General features: G+C 38.4%; 1 protein-coding gene across 3 annotated transcripts in view; it reads right to left on the bottom strand.

Annotated features, from left to right (window-relative positions):
- The window catches only part of TRIP4 (thyroid hormone receptor interactor 4), a 42,919-nt gene that overhangs the window by 7,229 nt on the left and 16,209 nt on the right, over positions 1–19,481 (bottom strand). For 2 of the 3 annotated variants that reach the window (XM_019748695.3, XM_019748696.3), the window contains exons 9-11: positions 17,127–17,314; positions 13,799–13,923; positions 12,643–12,734 (exon numbers count right to left, since the gene is read on the bottom strand). In XM_019748695.3, the coding sequence (XP_019604254.2) occupies positions 12,643–12,734; positions 13,799–13,923; positions 17,127–17,314 (405 nt within the window). The remainder of the gene's footprint in view (positions 1–12,642; positions 12,735–13,798; positions 13,924–17,126; positions 17,315–19,481) is intronic. The other variant, XM_019748698.3, reaches the window with a different exon arrangement.

Here is a 19,481-nt window from a genome sequence, read left to right as displayed (position 1 = left end):
AAACACTAGAAGATTTAAGAAAAATGGAACATTTGTGAAAATTCTGCCAGAAATAGTCAACAGAACCCTTCTAAAAGGAAGGAAGATGATTCATTCTGAAAGGTATGAACATGCAAAAGCTGTTTTGCTGGATGCATTCCAGGCCTACATAGGGCGAAAAGGTAACTAACTGGTAGAGCACTTCTGAAAATTATTTAGAAGCCTCCTTTGGATTTCTTTATCACAAAACAAATCTGTGTGAATACTTTGAACTTCTATTCCTTCTATAAAAATAGACAGAACCTAGTAAGACCATGCTGACCACCATCACAATTTAAGGAGCTGGGAGTTGGCAGAAGTGCTCTCCAACAATGCCCAATGGACCTGACATCTCATTATTTCCTACCTTGGGATGTCTTGTGTTTAGCATGGTCGACAAATATGACTCCCAGGCTGACCGCAACTTTGGGTCACTTCATTACCAGAGGAGGCTTTCTCCTAGTCATTACCCTCAGAAGTATGAAATTATTTTCCACTCCTATTCACCTAAGATGTGTTCTCTAAAGATCTAAGGCTCTAAGGTAGAAATGGAGGTTTCAATAAGAAAATTCAAATTTCTCTGGAAGTGGAAGCATAAACAGTTGAACTTCTTTACTGACCACTTGTGCTAGGTGGTAAGTAATGCTGTGGAGAAAACAGAAAGGATTGTAAGCAGCTTTTGGTCCTGCCCACATACCATGGCTTTCAGTGTGGGACAGGTGTGGCATGTACTTTGATAAAACATAGCTTAATATCATGTATCAACCACAATTGTATTCACAGGCAAGGTCAAAATGTTCATGGTAGAAAAGAAAGACTAAAGCTGGAAGGGTAAACTCTCTTCTCTCTTTATCCCCTGGATCTTTAGAACTCAAAGAGAAGCAGGGTCCAGCTGTTACTGCTGAGGTGCTTCTGCACAAATAAAACCAGAGGCTGCTGCTGTCAGAATCTTTAAACCTAATGCCACAGAGGCCAAAGCAGCAGCAGTCACAACTAACATCTCTTCCGTTTTCGTGCTCTCTCTTCTGTGTGTCTTAGAGTGTAAGGCAGAGGACAATGAGGCCAGGACGTCAGAGCTCTGCATTTCCAAAACTGCAAGCCATTTCAGCCATTCTCTCCTTAGTCATCCACACCCATAAATGTCCTGTCTACTGGATTAATCACATTAACAAACATAGTTTCTGTAATGTCTGCCATAAAACAAAAACTCTCCAGATCCCACATTCTCCTCTAGCTACTGCCCCATTTCTCAGATTTTACAACAAAATTCATCCAAAGATTATCTATACTCCCTGCCTCAACTTCTCCTATTTTTTCTTGCATTCACTCTAAACAGGTTTTCACTCCCATCACTCCAACAAAGCTATTCTCATAAAGGCCACCGTTCACTTTCATGTTGGTAAATCAAATGGTCAGCCCTCAGTTCTCATTTTAACTGATCCATCTGTAGAACCTGACAAAATTCTTCTCTCCCTCCTTCTTGAACACATTTGTCACTTGGCTTCCATGACACCATTCTTCTCTTCCTGGTTTTACTTTTTACTGACTGCTTCTCATCTCATTCTTTAAACGTTGGAGTGCTTCAGGGGTCAGGCCTCAGACCTCAACCCTCTCTACATTCACAACCTGGGAATTTCCTTTAGTCTTAGAGTTAAAAAATAAGGTCCTGGATTTGTAACTATGAGAGGTGATGGATGTTAACTAAACTTAATGTAGTAATCATTTTGCAATATATACATATATCAAATCATTATGTTGTACACCTTAAACTAATACAACGTTATATGTGAATTATATCTCAACAAAACTAAAAAAAGGGTCCTGAAAATGCACATGAAAACCACGAGATATCAGTTCGCACTTACTAGGATAGCTATTACAAAACAGAAAACAAAAAACATGGACAACAACTAGTGTTAGTAAGGATGTGAAGAAATTGGAACCCTCATGCATTGTTGGTATGCATGTAAAAGTGCAGCCGCTGTGGAAAACAGTTTGACATTTCCTCAAAAAGTTAAACATAGAATGACCACGTGATCTAGCAATTCCACTCCTAGGTATATACCCAAAAGAACTGAAAGCAGGGACTCAAACAGATACTTGTCTACCAATGTTCACAGCAGCATTATTCACAATAGTCAATAGTTCCCACAATCTGTCTATTAGTAGATGAATGAATAAACAAAATGTGTTACATATACATAGAATGGAATATTATTCAACCTCAAAGAGAAATGAAATTCTGACACATGCTACAAGACGTGTGAACCTTGAAAAATTATGCTAAGTGAAATAAACCAGACACAAAAGGACAAATATTGTATGAGTCTACTTATATGAGGTACTTATAATAGGCAAATTCATAGAGACAGAAAGTAGAATAGAGGTTGCCAGGGGCTGGGGGGAGGAGGAAGAAATAATTATTATTTAATGACTACAGAGTTTCTGTTTGAAATGATAAAAACGTTCTGGAGGTGGATGGTGGTAATAGTTGCACAACATTGTGAACGTACTTAATGCCACTTTAAATGGTTAAAAGGGTAATTTTGTTGTATTTTATCACAGTAACAAACAAACAAACGAAAAACAAGGTCCTAGATTTCCTTCCCAAACCCGCTCATCTCTTATTTATATCCCTTTAAAATAAATAAATAGCTATTCCATCCTTCTAATTGTTCAGGCCCGAAATCCCACAACCAACCCATTGGGAAATCCTGTCAACTCCATCTTCAAAAGATATCTAATATTCCACCACCTCTTAAGACCTCCATGGCTACTTCCTTGGTCCGGGCCATCATAATGTCTCCCTGGATTATCACAATAACCTCCTAACTGGTCTGTTTCTGCCCTTAACCTCCCTCTTGTCTATTTTCAAAACAGCAGCCAGAGCAATTTTTTTTTTTTAAAATATCAGATCCTGTCACTCCTCTGCTTACCTTCCCAATAGCTTTTCATCTCAGGATAAAAACCTAAGTCCTCACCATGACCTATAGGTCCCTAGACCTTCTGGCCCCCCCATTTCCTTTCTGATGCCTTTTCCTGCTACTCTTCCATTTGTACTCTACTCCAGCCACACTGGCTTCCTTGCTGTTCCTGCCTCTGGGCCTTTGCACTTGCCTCCTCCTTCTTCCTGGAATCCATGGCCCCTTCCCGCTTCCTCCCCCACATGGCTTCCTCTCTTTCTTTCTTCAGAACTTTCAATGTTAGCTTCTTAATGAGTCTTCCCTAATCATTCTGTTTAACATCAGAGCACCAATCTCCTCACAAACCTGGCACTCTTAACCTCCCTCTCTGACTTTACATTTTTTCTGTAACACTATAATCTGATACTATATAATTTACTTATTTAATTTTTTAATTTGGTCTCCACTTACTACTAAGATGAAAGCTCCACAAAGGCAAGGATTTTTGTCCAATTTACTCCTCTTGAACCTAGAACCATGCCTGGCACATAGTGGGGCAATCAATAAGTACTTGTACAATGAAAGAACAATGAATTTACCAACTTGTTCATTAAGGTTACCTTAACAATGCTGAACATGCACATCCAGGAACTGGACACTTTCAGGACTGTAACTGGGTAAAAGCAGGCGCGACTCTGTAACCTGTTATCCCTCAAGTTAAATTAAAACTTTTGTTTTTGGCAAGTGGCCAATAAAGCCCGAGGTTTAATAACTATCCTGACATACATTAACCGAATAAGCAAATGTCAAATAAAAGGGAAAAGGATGGATAAATAAAATTATAGAACAAGAGGTTCCTTGGACCCATTCATGCCTCACACTAAACATTAAAATCAACTTTCTCAACTGAACCTAAATCCAAGTTTCACGTAAATATCCCTTTTCCCAAGTTCTACCAGTGAACTTCAAGAGGCTTACAAGAAAGAAAGCGGACGAGCAAAGCAGCCTACCAGGAATAATAAGGCCTATGCACTGGGAGAAGGGATTATTCTTCATGGCCAAATGCATTAAAGCAAAGCCAGCTTGGCGGAACCTCAGCACCTCCAAAAAAGCATGATCTCTGTAACTGCGGCCTGGGCACTATGGACCATAGTATATATTATACTAACAAGTAGGTCAGAGACTTACAAGAAAGGAATTTTTGGTCTGAGAGTCAAAAGAGTAAAATGCAACTGACTCAGAGAAAAATCGAGAGTGTGGGGTCCCTATTTGTGAAGAATGTGGACAAACTCTGGATGTCATATCCAATTTAGAAAGGATGCTCCATTAAGGATCACTGTCATAGCACAACAGAGAGGTCAGGGAACTTACGTTTTAAGATCAAGCAAGCAACTCAAAGCAACCATTCAAATTCAGTTAACAGATTCCTCCCTCAGGAAGTTGCTGCTCTTGCCTAAGACAACATGACTCCAGCCTGACAACGGGGGGGGGGGGGGGGGGGGGGGGGGGCCCTACTCTTCTTTCACGTTCATAAGTTTCATAGCTGTCTAACATAACAGGTAATTAACTACTAAACAGTCATTTTCTTCTCCCCTCCAGAGGGAAACTGTTCAGCAGTCATCTAGAAACATTTCTTCTGCCATTTTCATAAACAAAATAAAAATAAAAAAAAGAGTTTAGTAGTCTTTGGAAACCACTACTGATTCAGAACCAAGTGGGCATTTTCACCAATTCTGCAAACCTCCATTTAGTCCTTGTACTGAAATGATCAGTAACTCCTAAACGATGTTACTCTTTACAAATCCCCAGTTGACCTATAAATCCTATACCTGTCTTCAGAGAACAGCTAAAGCAAACAGTCAAGAAGGAACTCATTGACAAGGAACATATATTTGCTGTAGGTTTTCTTGGTTTGAACTTTGGGGAACTCGATAGCACATGAAATCAGGCTCTGAAATCTAGTTTGCGGAAAATCAACCCCAAGTAGATTGAGGTCATACATAATACTCAGAAAGAGAGAAGGAAATGAGGCTGATAAAAAGGCTATAAGCACAACAGATCCAAAGAAGCAGATCCTGAAGCAACTGTGTTCTCTGATAAATAGCTCTTGTTTTCCTATTTCAAGGTGTTCACAGGATGCAACTCAAGTCCCACTCTACTGGAGGATAAAATCTGTCTCCCATCAGAGGAACATATTGCTCACGGGACTCCCAACTACTGTGTATTTCACTAGGGTTGGATAAAGATCGTGCCAGCTGGCCCCAAGTGGGAGAGCTGAACTCCCATGGACCAGTACCTAATCCAAATCATGTGTCCAGTATCAAAGACAGAGGGTTCCAGCTCAAGCTAGAGCGACAAGTCATATTTTCTCCAGGTGGAAATAATAAGGGATAGGTGGTGTGTAGCTTACGGGTCTCAGCCATTTGTGGAAGACAATCTGGTTGAGGACACACAGCACTGGTTTCCAGGTCCCATCCTGCTCACCGTAAAATTTCTACTCTGGCTTTCTGTGCCCTTGGGAATCCTATGCTGGAATCTCCACACGCAAAAGAACCTAATCAAGTATATTTCTCTAAAATTAACCTCAAGCTTTTCTACCCTGACTTTTCAAGACCTACATGGGAATCACCCATCCATGACAATTATTTTTGGTCTTAATTTTCATGTGGTAGGCTTTCACTCCAACTTAAACGAGTGAGAACCAAAAGAAAATTGCTCTTAATTAAAGACACTACATTGTGAGGTTCTTAACCACTGAAGTCTACCCCGGGACTAATAGCTCAGTGTGCTAAGACTCCGCTTGAGTTAAGGGCTCTGCCAATTTTAGATTTTATCTTCCAATGTCTGGTTTGATTCAACTGAGAACAACTATTCTGAGGCAGAGCTCAGAGAATTCTTTTACCTCACCTGACATATCAAGGTAAGATCATTATCAAGTAATCTGGCATTATTAACATCAATACCCCTTTATCAAAAATCATTTGTTTTTTAGAACAAGAGATTAAAATATTTAAAAAAATAAAATAATTTAATTGTCCAAATGAAAAATTATAGGAAAATGGGTTTTTGTATGGTATCACACACTACAGAACATCTCTCCTTTCCTGCTACAATATAGGTTTTGTTTGCCACAGCTCATTTCTTTTAAAGTCATTTACCTTAAAAGAATATTCTCTTCTTTTGTATACTCCATCTGGACTAATGGCACTACCATTCACCCACTTACCACAGCCAGAAACTCAAGTTTATCCTAGACTTCCCTCTTTCTCTCACTCTTCACATCCGATCAAATCACCAAGTCCTATAGACTTCACTTCCTAACATTTCAATCATCCGTTCCTCTTTGTCCAACTCAACTGCATTATTGCTGGCCTCCATCATGCCTCACCTGGACAATCATGATACTTTCCTAATCATTTCCTTGTTTTTAGGCTTGCGCCACCCACTCCATCCTTCCTACTACTGCCAGGAAAATCTTTCTAAAATGCACATCTCATTATGTCACACACACGGTTGCCTTCAGAATACAATTCAAATTCCTTCACAGTGCATTTAAAAGGCTTTTCATCAACCACTGTCTGCCTCTCAATTTATTATTACCACCTTTATTGAGCACCTACTATATGCCAGTCTATATGCTAGGACACTGGAGATAAAAAGGTGAATAAGACAGATGGTGACCACCTAAAGGAACTACATGTGAACATATTTGACGGGGGTGGGGGTGGGAAGTAATTACGAAAAAAAACCAAAAACCAAACCGACAAAAGTGAAAAATGCAATAGAAATATCAACACAGTAGCCAAGAAAAGGAAGTGATTCATCCTGCCAGGGAGGAAATGGGCTGAGGTCAGGGAAGATTCTACAGAAAGAATGACATCTGAGCTGTTTTAAAGAATGAATAGGAACTCTCCTGGTGGACAAGAGCATGGAGACATGATATAGGATGGTATATTAAGGAAGACTTAAATTGTGCTTTCTTCAGGACTCACCTTTTTTAGAAGGTTCCTTAACCCTCCCCACCCTACCTCCAGCCAAGCTGAGTTAGGAGCTGGGTACCTTCCTTTGTACATTCCTTTGTTCATATGATAATTATTATGATTGGGTTTTCTTGTCTCAGTCTCTCCTAGCAGACTTAAGGATCTAGAGGAAATGGAATATCTTGTTAAAACTCTGGATCCTTAGTCTTTTAGTATAGTGCCTGGTACATGACACATGGTCAATAAATAGTTGCTGAATATACGATTGTATAATATTCTGATCTATAAAATCTTAAATTAGGAGGGGGGCCGGATGGCTCAGTTGGTTAGAGTGCGAGCTCTCAACAAGGTTGCTGGTTCAATTCCCGCATGGGATGGTGGGCTGTGCCCCCTGCAACTAAAGATTGAAAACGGTGACCGGACTTGGAGCTGAGCTGTGCTCTCCACAACCAGACTGAAGGACAATGACTTGGAGCTGATGGGCACTGGAGAAACACACTGTTCCCCAATTTAAAAAATAAATAAATAAATAAAAATTATTTTTTAAAAAAGCCTTGAAAAGACTGCAAGAAGATAGCAAGGCTACAGCAGATTCCTTCTAGATCAAGCAGACCACTTCCTCTCTCTCTAAGCCTGGGTTTACTTATAAGTAAAATGAAGGTGTCACATTAAGTGATTGATTCTACCTGCGTACAATCTCTTGCATCTGTTCCTGTCTTGTCTAATTCCCCTGGCACTATCCTAGAACAGATTTTTAAAAATCTCTACCCTAGGTGACAACTGCCTTCTCACTAGTGTTCCCACCTTCAGTCTCTTCACCGCAATCCATCTCCCACATTGCTACCAGATTCATTTTCCTCAAGCAAGGCTCTGATCACCTTCAAAACACCTCTCCCCCACCCCACGACTACAGAAAAGTCTTCCCTCTATAGCCTATCATTCAAAGCTATCTACCCCTTCCCATTTTTGTTTGCTGCTTGTTCCCCCTCATCCATACTCTTCTCTCAACTGGTTTGCTATTACTCTCCATACCGGCCCATAACTTCCCACCTCACGTTACTCCCTCTCCTTGGAATATGCTTTTCTACTATCTAAGTAGGAAGACTTGAACAGCAATCTCAATTCTACCATTTACTGACAGTATGCACATTATTTTTAACTCTCTGAGTCTTAAGTTCTCCCAAATTTAAAGAGAGGTGATGATACCTTGCTTCTGACACATAACTAATTAAAAAGTAATAGACTTTTATTGATACGAGCAGCCTTCACGGCTAATTCAAGAGCCATATTTTTCATAAAGTCTTTTTGGATCCTTCCCAGCTGAAAGCAACCATTTCCTCCTTTAAATTTCTTAGAGGCAGTCTTTACTTCCCTTAAAACAGTTACCTTTGCTTTTTATTTTGTATTTGGTTGTTTATAAACATATCTTATCTACCCAGTGGTCTTTCAAACATTCTGAGCATAGAATCCATTGCTGATTCAACTTTTTCTTTCCTTTAGTGTCAAAAACTGTGTCTGATTTATGATATATACTCAAGTATTTATTGGTAAATATTTAAGAAAATCTTAACACGTTGCGTACGGATCACGAGAATCTTCACGAGGGATTTAAACCCTGCCGTACGCAACGTGTTAAGAATTACACGTTCATTTTCAGATGAAAAGCTATACATTTAAAAATGTACATAAATGAACAGAAGAATGTTAATATTCCCCTCCTCTCTTCAGGATAAATACAACATAAAGTATAATGCTTCCTGGATTATTAGAAAAATGTGTATGGCTGTCCTCAACTCACTAAGTGAGCACTTGACATCCAGGTTGCAAAAAACTCTAAAGACAGTCTGTTCTGACCTAGAAACTCTAGCAAATGTTCTCATCATAATCAGAACTCTGAAGATACATTTCCTGTCTCACTTAAGTGATCTATGATTTTAAAGAACTGCCTGGGGGTGGGGGGCAGAAAGAACTGCCTAGGATTAGGCTTGCTGTGGCAGACATACAGTTCCCCTTTTTGCTGGGTCTCAGATACAGCCCTTGCAATCCCTAAGGAACCTACATTTTAGGTCTATAAAGCGGCAGGTTTTCTCAGTACAACAGAGAGGACCGTTTTCACATATTTTAAAAGAGAATTTGGGGACTGCATTTTTTAAGGCTAATGCCTGGTTTGAATATTTACTTCCTTCATTCTCTTAATTTCTGATCTCTCAGACTTATAGACAACCCATTGGTGATAGAAGCTGATGATTTCCACACGTGAAGTGATACCTGCAATCATCCTGTATTGCTTGGATACTCATAGAGAAGCTTTCCGCCCTGGAAGACTGCAATTCTAATGCTGATATCAATGACATAGGCATCCAGCAGTAGAACTGCTTCAACATAATTCCTTAAAGATAAGTTCTTGGTTATTATAAAAGCCGTAAGATCAAATGGACTAAAGGGTCAGGAAACTGGCAGGAAAGGGACAGATTCAGTACAGAAGAAATTAAATAATCATGACCTTGGAGATTTCAGACAAATCAGATTTCCTATTGAAGGCAGAGATATAAATAGCACGAACACAACACAGACACGTAAAAACAAAAGCCACCAACTCAACTTTTTGTTTGAAAACTTGTTAGGTCTAGAGAACTGCTCAAACCACAGCTGCTAATGGTTATAGATTTGGCAATCAAAACGTCTTTGTTAAAAAAAAGTTTTAACTGCCTTACTATTGAGGTTACAAACCACAGCCCTGATGCACTGCTGCAGTCAACATCCTCCCTGCTGTTTCTGAGAGCTTACATCTGCTGCTGGCAGATAAAACGCCTGCAAACGACATGGGCTCCTTCCAGGGGAATACAGAAGTTTTAACTAGACGGCTCTCATCTACCTCTCTCTCCTGAGCTGAGCCTACAGCCCTTTCCGTAGCACTCCCTACCTTGTCCAAGTTGATCCCCTGCTGTTACTCTGGAGGGTTTAAGGTCTAGTGGGATTTTTTTTTCCTAGCACAAATCAGCCATGCTATCTTAGAAGATAAAAGGAAGACGAATTCTTAGCTCAGAGGAAAGCATTTTAAGCACATATTTTTAAAGCCACTTATACTGTAGCGCATTTTATTTTAAACAACCACTAATAAAACCTTTTCTGTTATTTTTTTTAAGAACTAAATGATCACACTATGCTGAAAATAGTGAGGGCTTAGTATATTTTAACTTACCAAAGAAAGGCCAAGAATGTGAGGTCAGGAAGTAAATTATTGAGCTTCTTTGGGGAGAGGAAAAATTAGGAACAAGATGGAGAAGCAAAATGTGGTCCAAGTCACACAGGAGATTAGTTTCAGTTGAAATAAAAATTACTAGATCCACACTGGTTTTCAAAGAAAATGCAATTCAGCTGGGTGATGGGACATGAGTGTAGAGATGCAAAAAGAAGAGACAGGTCAGGAAACTTGTCTCCTGGATGATTCTGCCTCAGTGAGCTGATCTATGAGGATAAAAAAACCCAAATATACCTAGACTAGCACTTCCTAAACTGTATATAGTACCAGTTTTGCAGTGTTTGTATGAGGGGGCGGGGAGAGGGGTAAGGCAGGAAAGTGGGGGGCGGGGAGATTGTGGTCAAAAAGTTTTGGGAACACTGCAAGTTATATCCACTAGATAATCAGAGAGTCATAATACATACTAGCATATTAAGGGCTCTGAGAAGTTCTGCAATAAACAAATTAATTTATTCCAAATATATTTTCCAAATGTATGTGTCCATGGAATCCTCCCACCTTTGTTTCAGAGAACACCTGTGCCATAGAATAGTTTGGAAAACGCTATTCTAAGACTATTATTCCTAAACTCTCAACTCATTCAGAAATGAGAATAAGGTTGGTAAAACAGGCTAGACAATCACAATTCTTACATCACAGAATCCTAGTTCAAACAGAAACTGGTAGATTACCAAGGGTGCTCAAGAAATTTTCCAAAAAGCAGCCAAATATCAAAGCTAAAACTTTAAAAAGTGGTAAGATCCTTACCCAATAAATAATCCTCAAATAGGGCTACTATCAATTCTGAATACATTCACGTGCTACCCTCAAACACAGAACAGAAACAATGGGGAAAAGACACAGAAAAGCTGACCACAGAGTCAGGATAAAACATGGAATATTAGCTCAAGGAGTATCCTGCTACCCTGAAAGCCAGGTATCCCCGAGAAAGGAAAAAAATTTGTTAATTAGATTTCTAATTCCCATAAGTTTGTGGTACTCCGTAGACCAGGATTACAGTTTCCTACCCTTCTCTACATAAATTTGTGGAAGAAAGAAGATTGGCTGTCTAAGGATATAAATCATTTGACCTTGTATCAGGTGGTGGTTTACTTGATTGACAAATGAGCAAGTAAAGGAAAAAACAACCAACCACACTGCCAGATGCTCCTGAGTTCTCCTTTAGAATGCAAATATCCTAAGAAGAAAATATAATACATTAAGTTACACTAACCTGTTGATGGCTGTAAGAGTCTCTAAAATTGTAAAACCTACACCAATGTAAGGCATTTTTATATTACTTCTAGCCTGAAAAAAAGGCAGAAGAGGAGAGGAAAGAAGACATTGAAAAATGGGCAAAAGGCCCATGAGAGAGAGAACCTTTGTTTCCACAAGGGTGTGTTGTGGAAAAGAAAGAGCTTCCGCATGTCTATGGTTTTTGCCTAGGTCTGGATCAGGTATGAAAAGCAGAAAAAAAGTCAAAATTCATGCCAAACTGAAGGTATTGTCCTCATATACATAAAGTAATCAGAGAAGGGCTGAGGAGGCAATGCACAAGTAAATGAAAGACAGAAAACGAGATGGATGTAACTATTGGCTAAAATCTGTGAAGAAAGGATAACAGGAGGTGAGATTGGAAGTTCTGTGGGTTTTTTGTTTTTTTTTAAACAGACAGTAATAATAGTAATGAAAGGCAAATAAGTCTGAAAAACAAAGAATTTACTGAGAAAAATTCAGCTGGAAAACATTTTCTTAAGCACCGTGGTGGAAGTCTTTTGCCTAAAGTAACTATTCAAAGTACAGGAAAACCATACTGTTAGGTAAGACTTCATGCTTCAAGGATGGACCTTCCCATTTTGGATTTCTGCTAGTCTGAGTCTAACATAAGCCTCTAAATTTCAAGAGTTTTCCAATTAAGCTAAAGTCCTTCGGCTACCTTTGCTGTTCAAAATGTACTTTAGTTATGTCAGTTCATTCTTTAGTGATCAAAATAAATAAAAATACACACATATGTACAAACACAGACACACACACCAAACCTGGCATGGTCCAGGCAATCAGTTCAAACACACTTGCTTATCATGAATTCTCTGGCCTGAACCAAATGTTCAAGAGTAAGTGACAACAAATTCTACCATCCCACCAATTAATTGAAATAATTCAAGGGATAGTAATGGAGGGTTTCTTCACCAAAAGCAACAAAGTTTTATTAAAGGCTAAGGATCCTATACTTATGAGCTGTATTGTGGCAACAGCTTTTTATGAAGAAATGTATGTGTACCAGTCCTCCACATATCAGAAACTAAAGTGTCACTAAATTTTCTCTGTTTCTGCCCTGGTCTTTTCTCTCCCCAATTTTTCCTAATTAAAAGATTATTTTCACATATCTAAATTCAGTTGCTAGCACTTTCTATCTCCAGGATATTCTGTGTTGAAGGATCGATAAGCCAGCTGTGGTGCCAAACCAAGCATCTGTCCAAGAGAAGTATTCTTTACTTACCTGATCCTTAAATTGATTTTGGGACAAACAGTCAATTAGGTCCACACAGCCCAGAAGACAACCTGATGGATAGTCGTTGGGAAATTCCACATCTGAATAAAGAATTACAGAAGGATTGGATAAATTTCCTTTGTGACCCTGGAACTCATGAATCTGTTTTCAATTCTGAACAAATCACTTTCTCTATTATCTATTGGTAGACATAAGGAAAACAATGAGATTTTATTTGGCACATTGTTCATATTTTAGCGAAAAAATGTGTGAGTGGCTGGCTTAGTCCACTGTCCACATCCTAAGCTATAGGAAAATTCCCCTCACACCATGGAAGTTCAAGGACCCCACAACTTTACTCTAAACAAATCAATTCCACTATACTCAACTGGATCTTACTTGAGTTGGTGGTGATGGGCTTTGTAAACAAGCTACAGGTGTCAAGAGAAAACCCATACAAATGTAATAGAAAATATTAAGAATGTCAGAACACACAAATTTAAAACAAGCCAGTCAAAACTGAAATACGTTTTTATGGAACTATGCACTTTTGATTCCTAAAGCTTGGTTTTTGGAAAACTTTTAAAGGTGGTACTGTAACTATCCTCTCATTCTACCTTCATAAAAAAATGCATAAACTGGATAAGAGGAAGGAGAACAAGACAACCAAGGGTAAGAAGTGTATTTTAGGATCCAAATATTCCGTGCTTGGGGGGATTCGCAAAATACACTCTTAAGTCAACCAACTTTGATCTGTCCAAATCCGATAGCAGATGTCTATTTGCGTCACTCCCAATAAAAATTCTTATTTGTGGTTATTCTTCCCAATCTAAAAATCCCAGAGTTTATAGTTTTTTTATTCTCATAGTTGAAAAAAAAAAAAGGAGACAATTTTCTCAGAATTAAGACTAGTTGCTTGATTTCTGGTGTTGGGAGCTGATAGTTTTATTTGTACTCTTTGGCAAATTAACATTTTGAACAGCTGTCTATGATTTGCCACTAAACACACACACACACACACACCACAGTTTAAAGTCACTTACAGCAAAAAAAAAAAAAAAAAGCAGCAGCAGCCACCAGAAGGAAGTGAAAAAAAGATGAATGTCAATGACTTCTCTTCACAAAATAAGACTGAAAGGAGAATTCAGTCGTATATGGGTGTTACCTTTCCCACGAAGAAAACGATATGTAGTCTGGAGTTCTGAGACTTCTTGAGGGGAGGGTCTTTTAGCTGTGGCTGCTATCCAAAGTCGTCCTCTGTGAGGGGTGTACCAGCTTCTGCCTTCCACCCTTAAACAAATATAAATTTAGTAGTAAGGATCCAATTCTAGTGTCCTGGATGATCTCATAACATACAGCAAATTATCCAGGTGAATGAGGAGCTCTAGAAGTGATACCTCAGCAAGAGGGGTATTTTTTTTGTGAAAAACAATTTTCCCACAACACCCTTCACCTGAGTATGAACCCTGTTCTCTAGTTTTTCCTGTCATCAGAACAAAGACAACTTATCTTTCTCAGCTTCTATTTTTTAAATCTGATCTTTATGACTCGGATTTGGAGCTTTCACTAGCCTTGGGACTTCTACATTCCAAGTCTTGCATTTTCAAGGCATTCCAAGTTGTCCCGCAAAAATGGAAATCCTTGCCTTGGACTCAAAGGCTAACCTTTCCTGAAATATTTATTAATTGTTCTCTAACATGACAGAAAAATTCTCACCCACATGTAACTTCCCAAGAATAGTACTCTTATAATTATTATTTAATATAATTTAATAAAATGTTTATCATTTTTACTCTTTAAATTATAACCACATTCATTTATATTTTCTGGGTATTTTATAAAGGTTATGTTCTTTTTAGATAATTAAACAACCTGTTTACTAATTTGAAAGAATCTTTAAGTGGAATAACAGAATGCATTCAAGAGAATACTCGCTACTCTCCAAGGATTATAAAAAGGTGTTTCTCTTCTAGTTCCCACTAATGAAATAAAGTACCTTGATAATATACCCCTATGATACTATTCTTATAATGGGAAATTCTCATATTCTTAGTTTTCCAATATAAATGAATTGGAAGAGTGCCAGGCACATAGTAGGTACTCAATAAATGAGGAACGAATCAATGTATTTCTTCCCTCTATACCAAATAACCTGAAGGGTTACTGAGAAAATCATCTCACAGATATGGCAGAACCACCCACTTTATTTCTGTGGGATTAGTGATTGTGGGTTGGATGCTGCTCATCCTTTCCTTTTCAGTGAGAAACTAAATAATACAGACCCAAAATTGGCCGAGAGAAATGTAAACATTCTGATCCCCTCAGCAGAAAGTAGCTGTTTAGTTTTCGACTTTAGAAAAGGAAGGCACCTAAATTACAGAGAATTGACTGAGAAGAACAGACATCTGAGGGCCTCGTGCCAGGGGGCAGAAGCGGATTACATGAGCTTATTCTAATGGCACTACATGTATGACTATGAAACAATTAGGAGCCAAAGAAAGAAAGCCTGACCTTCAAGAGGGGAGAAAAACAGTAATGCATCTTAATGAAGGAGGAAATCACAACTAATCATGAAAACACCGAAGTACAAATGATTGTTCCTAAATGCTGATAATAAGTTTTTGTTCAGAGAAGTAGAGAAATGACTGAAGCTTACACAGTGAGAGTGGAAAAAAGCACTTTGAAAACTTGAACTCTATTTCCCTCTCTGCCACTAACTAGCTTTGTAATTCAGAGCAAGCTACTTTACCTTTGCCTACCTAAATGTCCTCATTTGTCAAAGATTGTAATAGTGGCCTGATCTATTACATAGAGCTACTGCTTTGAAAACTATAAAATTCTATTTAAATATAAGGTATTATTACTGTTATGAGTTAGGAGCATATAAAATTCTAATAGATAAAATAAGAAGGAAGAAAGAGATATCTGCATCCCCACATTCGTTGCAGCATTATTCACAATAGCCAAGACATGGAAACAATCTAATTGTCCATTGACAGATAATGGATAAAGAAAATGTGGTGTATATGTACAATGGAATATTATTCACAGCTATAAAAACGAAGGAAATCCTGCCATTTGCAACAACATGGATAGACTGCGAGGGCATTATGCTAAGTGAAATATGTAAGTCAGACAGAGAAGACAAATACTGTATGATCTCACTTTTATGTAGAATCTGAAAAAAACAAATTCATAGACACAGAGAACAGATTAGTGGCTGCCAGAAAATGGTGGAGCTAGTCAAGAGGTATAAATTTACAGTTACAAGTCCTGGGGATGAAATGTATAACATGGCCACTATAATTAACAATACGTTATTGTATATTTGAAAGCTGCTAAGAGAGTAGATCTTAAAAGTTCTCATCACAAAACCCCCCAAACTTGTAACTATGTGTGGTGATGGATGTTAACTAAACTCACTGTGACACTTTGCAATATAATCATTATGTTACACACCTTAAACTAATACAATGTTGTCAATTTTATCTCAGTAAAACTGGATAAAAAAAGGAAAATGAATGTCATAATGATATGTGAAAGAAAAAACCCTAAATATATATTATCACCTCACTATATAACATTTTGCATAGGAAAAATGTAAACCCTCTAAAATGCTAAGAGTAACTGTTTCTAGGTGATGGGATTATAGGTGATCTTCCTTTTTCTAGCTACTTTTCTGTATTTTCCAATTTTCTATTTACATTTATAAAAGCAAAAAATGAAAATAATAAACAAACCCACTATTAAAAAAACATGAATTGAAAAGAAACATATGAAACCATGGAATTGTAAGCTATTACCATCATTAACAGGTAAAACGATACAACTTTATTATACCTCCACTATCCCTCACTATTTCTCCTTTTTGTAGAAAAGGAATTTCTGGTAAAATAGTTTCTCTCAATGTGGGAAAAAGGGGCGTAGAGAGGGGGACAGTGAGACAGCGAGAGCGAGAGAGCGAGAGAGAATACCAGTTAGGCTAGTGTCTTAAAAAATTAATAAATAGGCACTAAAAACTTTGAATTTCAAGTAGAATCAAACCCTTAAGGTTGTTTTTGTTTGTTTGCTTGTTCTTAAGGAGGGTGCAGCTCGCAGTGGCCTATGTGGGGATTGAACAGGCAACCTTGGTGTTATCAGCACCACATTCTAACCAAATGAGCTAACCGGCCACCCCCATTATGGTTATTGAGTGCTATATTACAAAGGCAACGCCAAGAGAAGTTTTGTCAATAGACTGCCTCCAAAGATGAAAAATTGATATTCTATTCTTTGTTATGAGTAGGATCCTTAGCCTTTCTAACCTCAGTCTTCTTCAAGCTATTCAGTAAAAAGACTACTACCAAGTCACTACCACGAATATATTGCTTAAACTTCTATGTACTGAATAGTATAAATCACCACTAAATTGAAGAAAATTCCAATCCATAATTCTAAATCAAGTTTATGTCACTGTAAAATCCTTTATTGCCAAGACTCATTTCCATCCTTACCTTTTAATCCCTCTCACAAGCAGAGAAGCCCAGGGCTGATGCATAGAGAGGCACCAGCCACCATCAAAGCCTTCCTGAAATTCTTCGTCCTGGATTCGCAACTGGTGCCGACATGAGTTGAACTCTAATTCTGATCCTGCTGAAGGGAAAGCCTTCTTCTGTGAGGCTGCACCTGTCTGGTCTATCCACTATATAGGAAAGAAACCAAACATACAGTCTGACAAGGGAGAACCCTGGAGTAGGTATACAAAGTGAGACAAGTGCTAGTAAGGAAGAAATCATACTGGGAACATATCCCTAGAATATTTTATCCCATCTTTGCCTGAAACAGGGCCAAAAAAAGTAGAGAAGATATAATTCAGTAGGAGCCTCACGTATGACAACAAGCTCCCACCTTAAAGGTAACTGGAATGTTGAAATCTCCATACATAGCTTCCTAACACCAGCAAAAGCACAACTATCAGACTAAATAATTGGTCTGTAATTATTTCCATTTTATGCTTATTCATGATCCATACTGAATTCTGGACAATTTCCCAACGTAAATCTATCAGCCAAATGAAGGGTCAACATTTTGGTCTGCACATTCTTCATGTGCTTAGGAGCAGGGTCACAGGCCGGTACCGTGATAAAGCCAAACAGATGTTGTCAGGGCAGCATTTCCGACTATTGGACGCATCACGTATTCTTTCACTCTGAAACAAACAACTTGTCCCCTAAAAGAGAGGATGGAGCACTACTGAAACAAGGCTCCCATCGTGGAAAGGGAACAGAAAATTACAGGGTACAGGTAGTTACAGTAGACTGAAGAGTCCTGGCAGAAGTTCAGTTAGAGAGTGACAAAGGTTAATGTTTCTTCCTTCCAGAGCAAGAAGACTGAGTGCTCCGAAACTCAAGGGGAAAAAAAGGCGTTATCAGGATGGTGAGGTGGGACTCAGCTGTCTTAATTCTTTGACTTTTTAGTCATTTACAGGGGAAAAAAATGCTAGAGTGGTAGTCTAGAAACTCTAAGCAATCATTTAACCCCTAAAGGTTTCAGTTTTTCTCAATTGTAAAATGATGGGGTTGGACTAAATAAATCTCTAAAAATCTTTCTGCAATAAAATTTTATGACTCAACTGTGTCGTATCTTTAAAAAACACAAACATTTGAGTCCTTACCTACACAAAAAGCATAAAAAGTAGTGAGACTTATATAAAATATAAAAAGATATGGTTCTTGCTTTCGAGGAACTTACAATCCTAAGAGATACATATAAATATGCAAAATATAAGACAGAACTGAGTAAATACTACACAGGGATATAAACCCTTAAGTGCAGACACAGAGGAAGAACTGATCCATTACAAGGGAAATAAATGAGTTCATAAAAATGTTGATATTTGAATAATTCTGCGGCCTAAATTCTCTGTTCTATCTCTATTACAGTTTTTGTTCATGTTACCTGTTTATTCCCATAGACTCTTTGCTAAATTAATCTCTTATGACCTTTCAATAATACTATCATAGAGCCTGCTAACTGGTCTCATCTATATTTTTAGCCTTTAGATAACTCTCTGCTGCAACACTCATTTGGGCCTTCATCATCTATCTCCCCACTGTGCTACTGCAATAACCTTCTTAGCAATTTCCCTGCGTCTAGTCTTACTCCTCCCTCCAATCCATTCTCTACATAAGCACGGAAGTCAATCCAATCTTCTGCTAAAATTCTTCAAGGACTCTGCCTATTTCAGTATAAAGCCAAACTCCTTAACATGAGACATAAAGGGTTTCCTGATAGGATGCTGCCTACTGCACTGAGTTAAGTAGTATCCCCCCCACCCCATCCCAAATGTATAGCCATACAGAACCAGTGAAAGTAACCTTACTTGGAAATAGTCTTTGCAGATGTAACCAAGTTAAAATACAGTTATACTGCATTAGGGTGGACCCCAAATAATGACTGGTGTCCTTATAAAAGGAGAGAATACACAGAAAGACAAAGATACACAGAGAAGAAGGCCAGGTGAAGACGAAGGCGGAGATGAGAGTGACACAGCTACAAACCGAGGGATGCCGGTGGGTACCGGACGCTGAGAGGAAAGAGAGCCTTCAGAGGGAGCCCCACCAACCTTGATTTCAGTGTTGGGAACTATGAGAGAACAAATTTCTGTTGTCTTAAGCCAACCAGTTGTGGTACTTTGTTATGGGGGCCTTAGGAAACTAAAACACCTACTAGTCCATTTTAACTTCTAACAATACTTAACTATTTATGGTTCTCCAAACCTGCAATGCTCTCAAGATGCTGAGTCTTTGTACATGTTGAACCTTTGACATGGAAGTCCCTCCCCAGATTTGTCTGCTTGGAAACTCCTA

Source organism: Rhinolophus sinicus, chromosome 3 (assembly GCF_057876585.1).
Source record: "Rhinolophus sinicus isolate RSI-liver-muscle chromosome 3, RSI-T2T, whole genome shotgun sequence".
NCBI lineage: Eukaryota > Metazoa > Chordata > Mammalia > Chiroptera > Rhinolophidae > Rhinolophus > Rhinolophus sinicus.
Note: the sequence above shows the minus strand (reverse complement) of the source record. Positions and strands in the feature narration are given on the sequence as shown.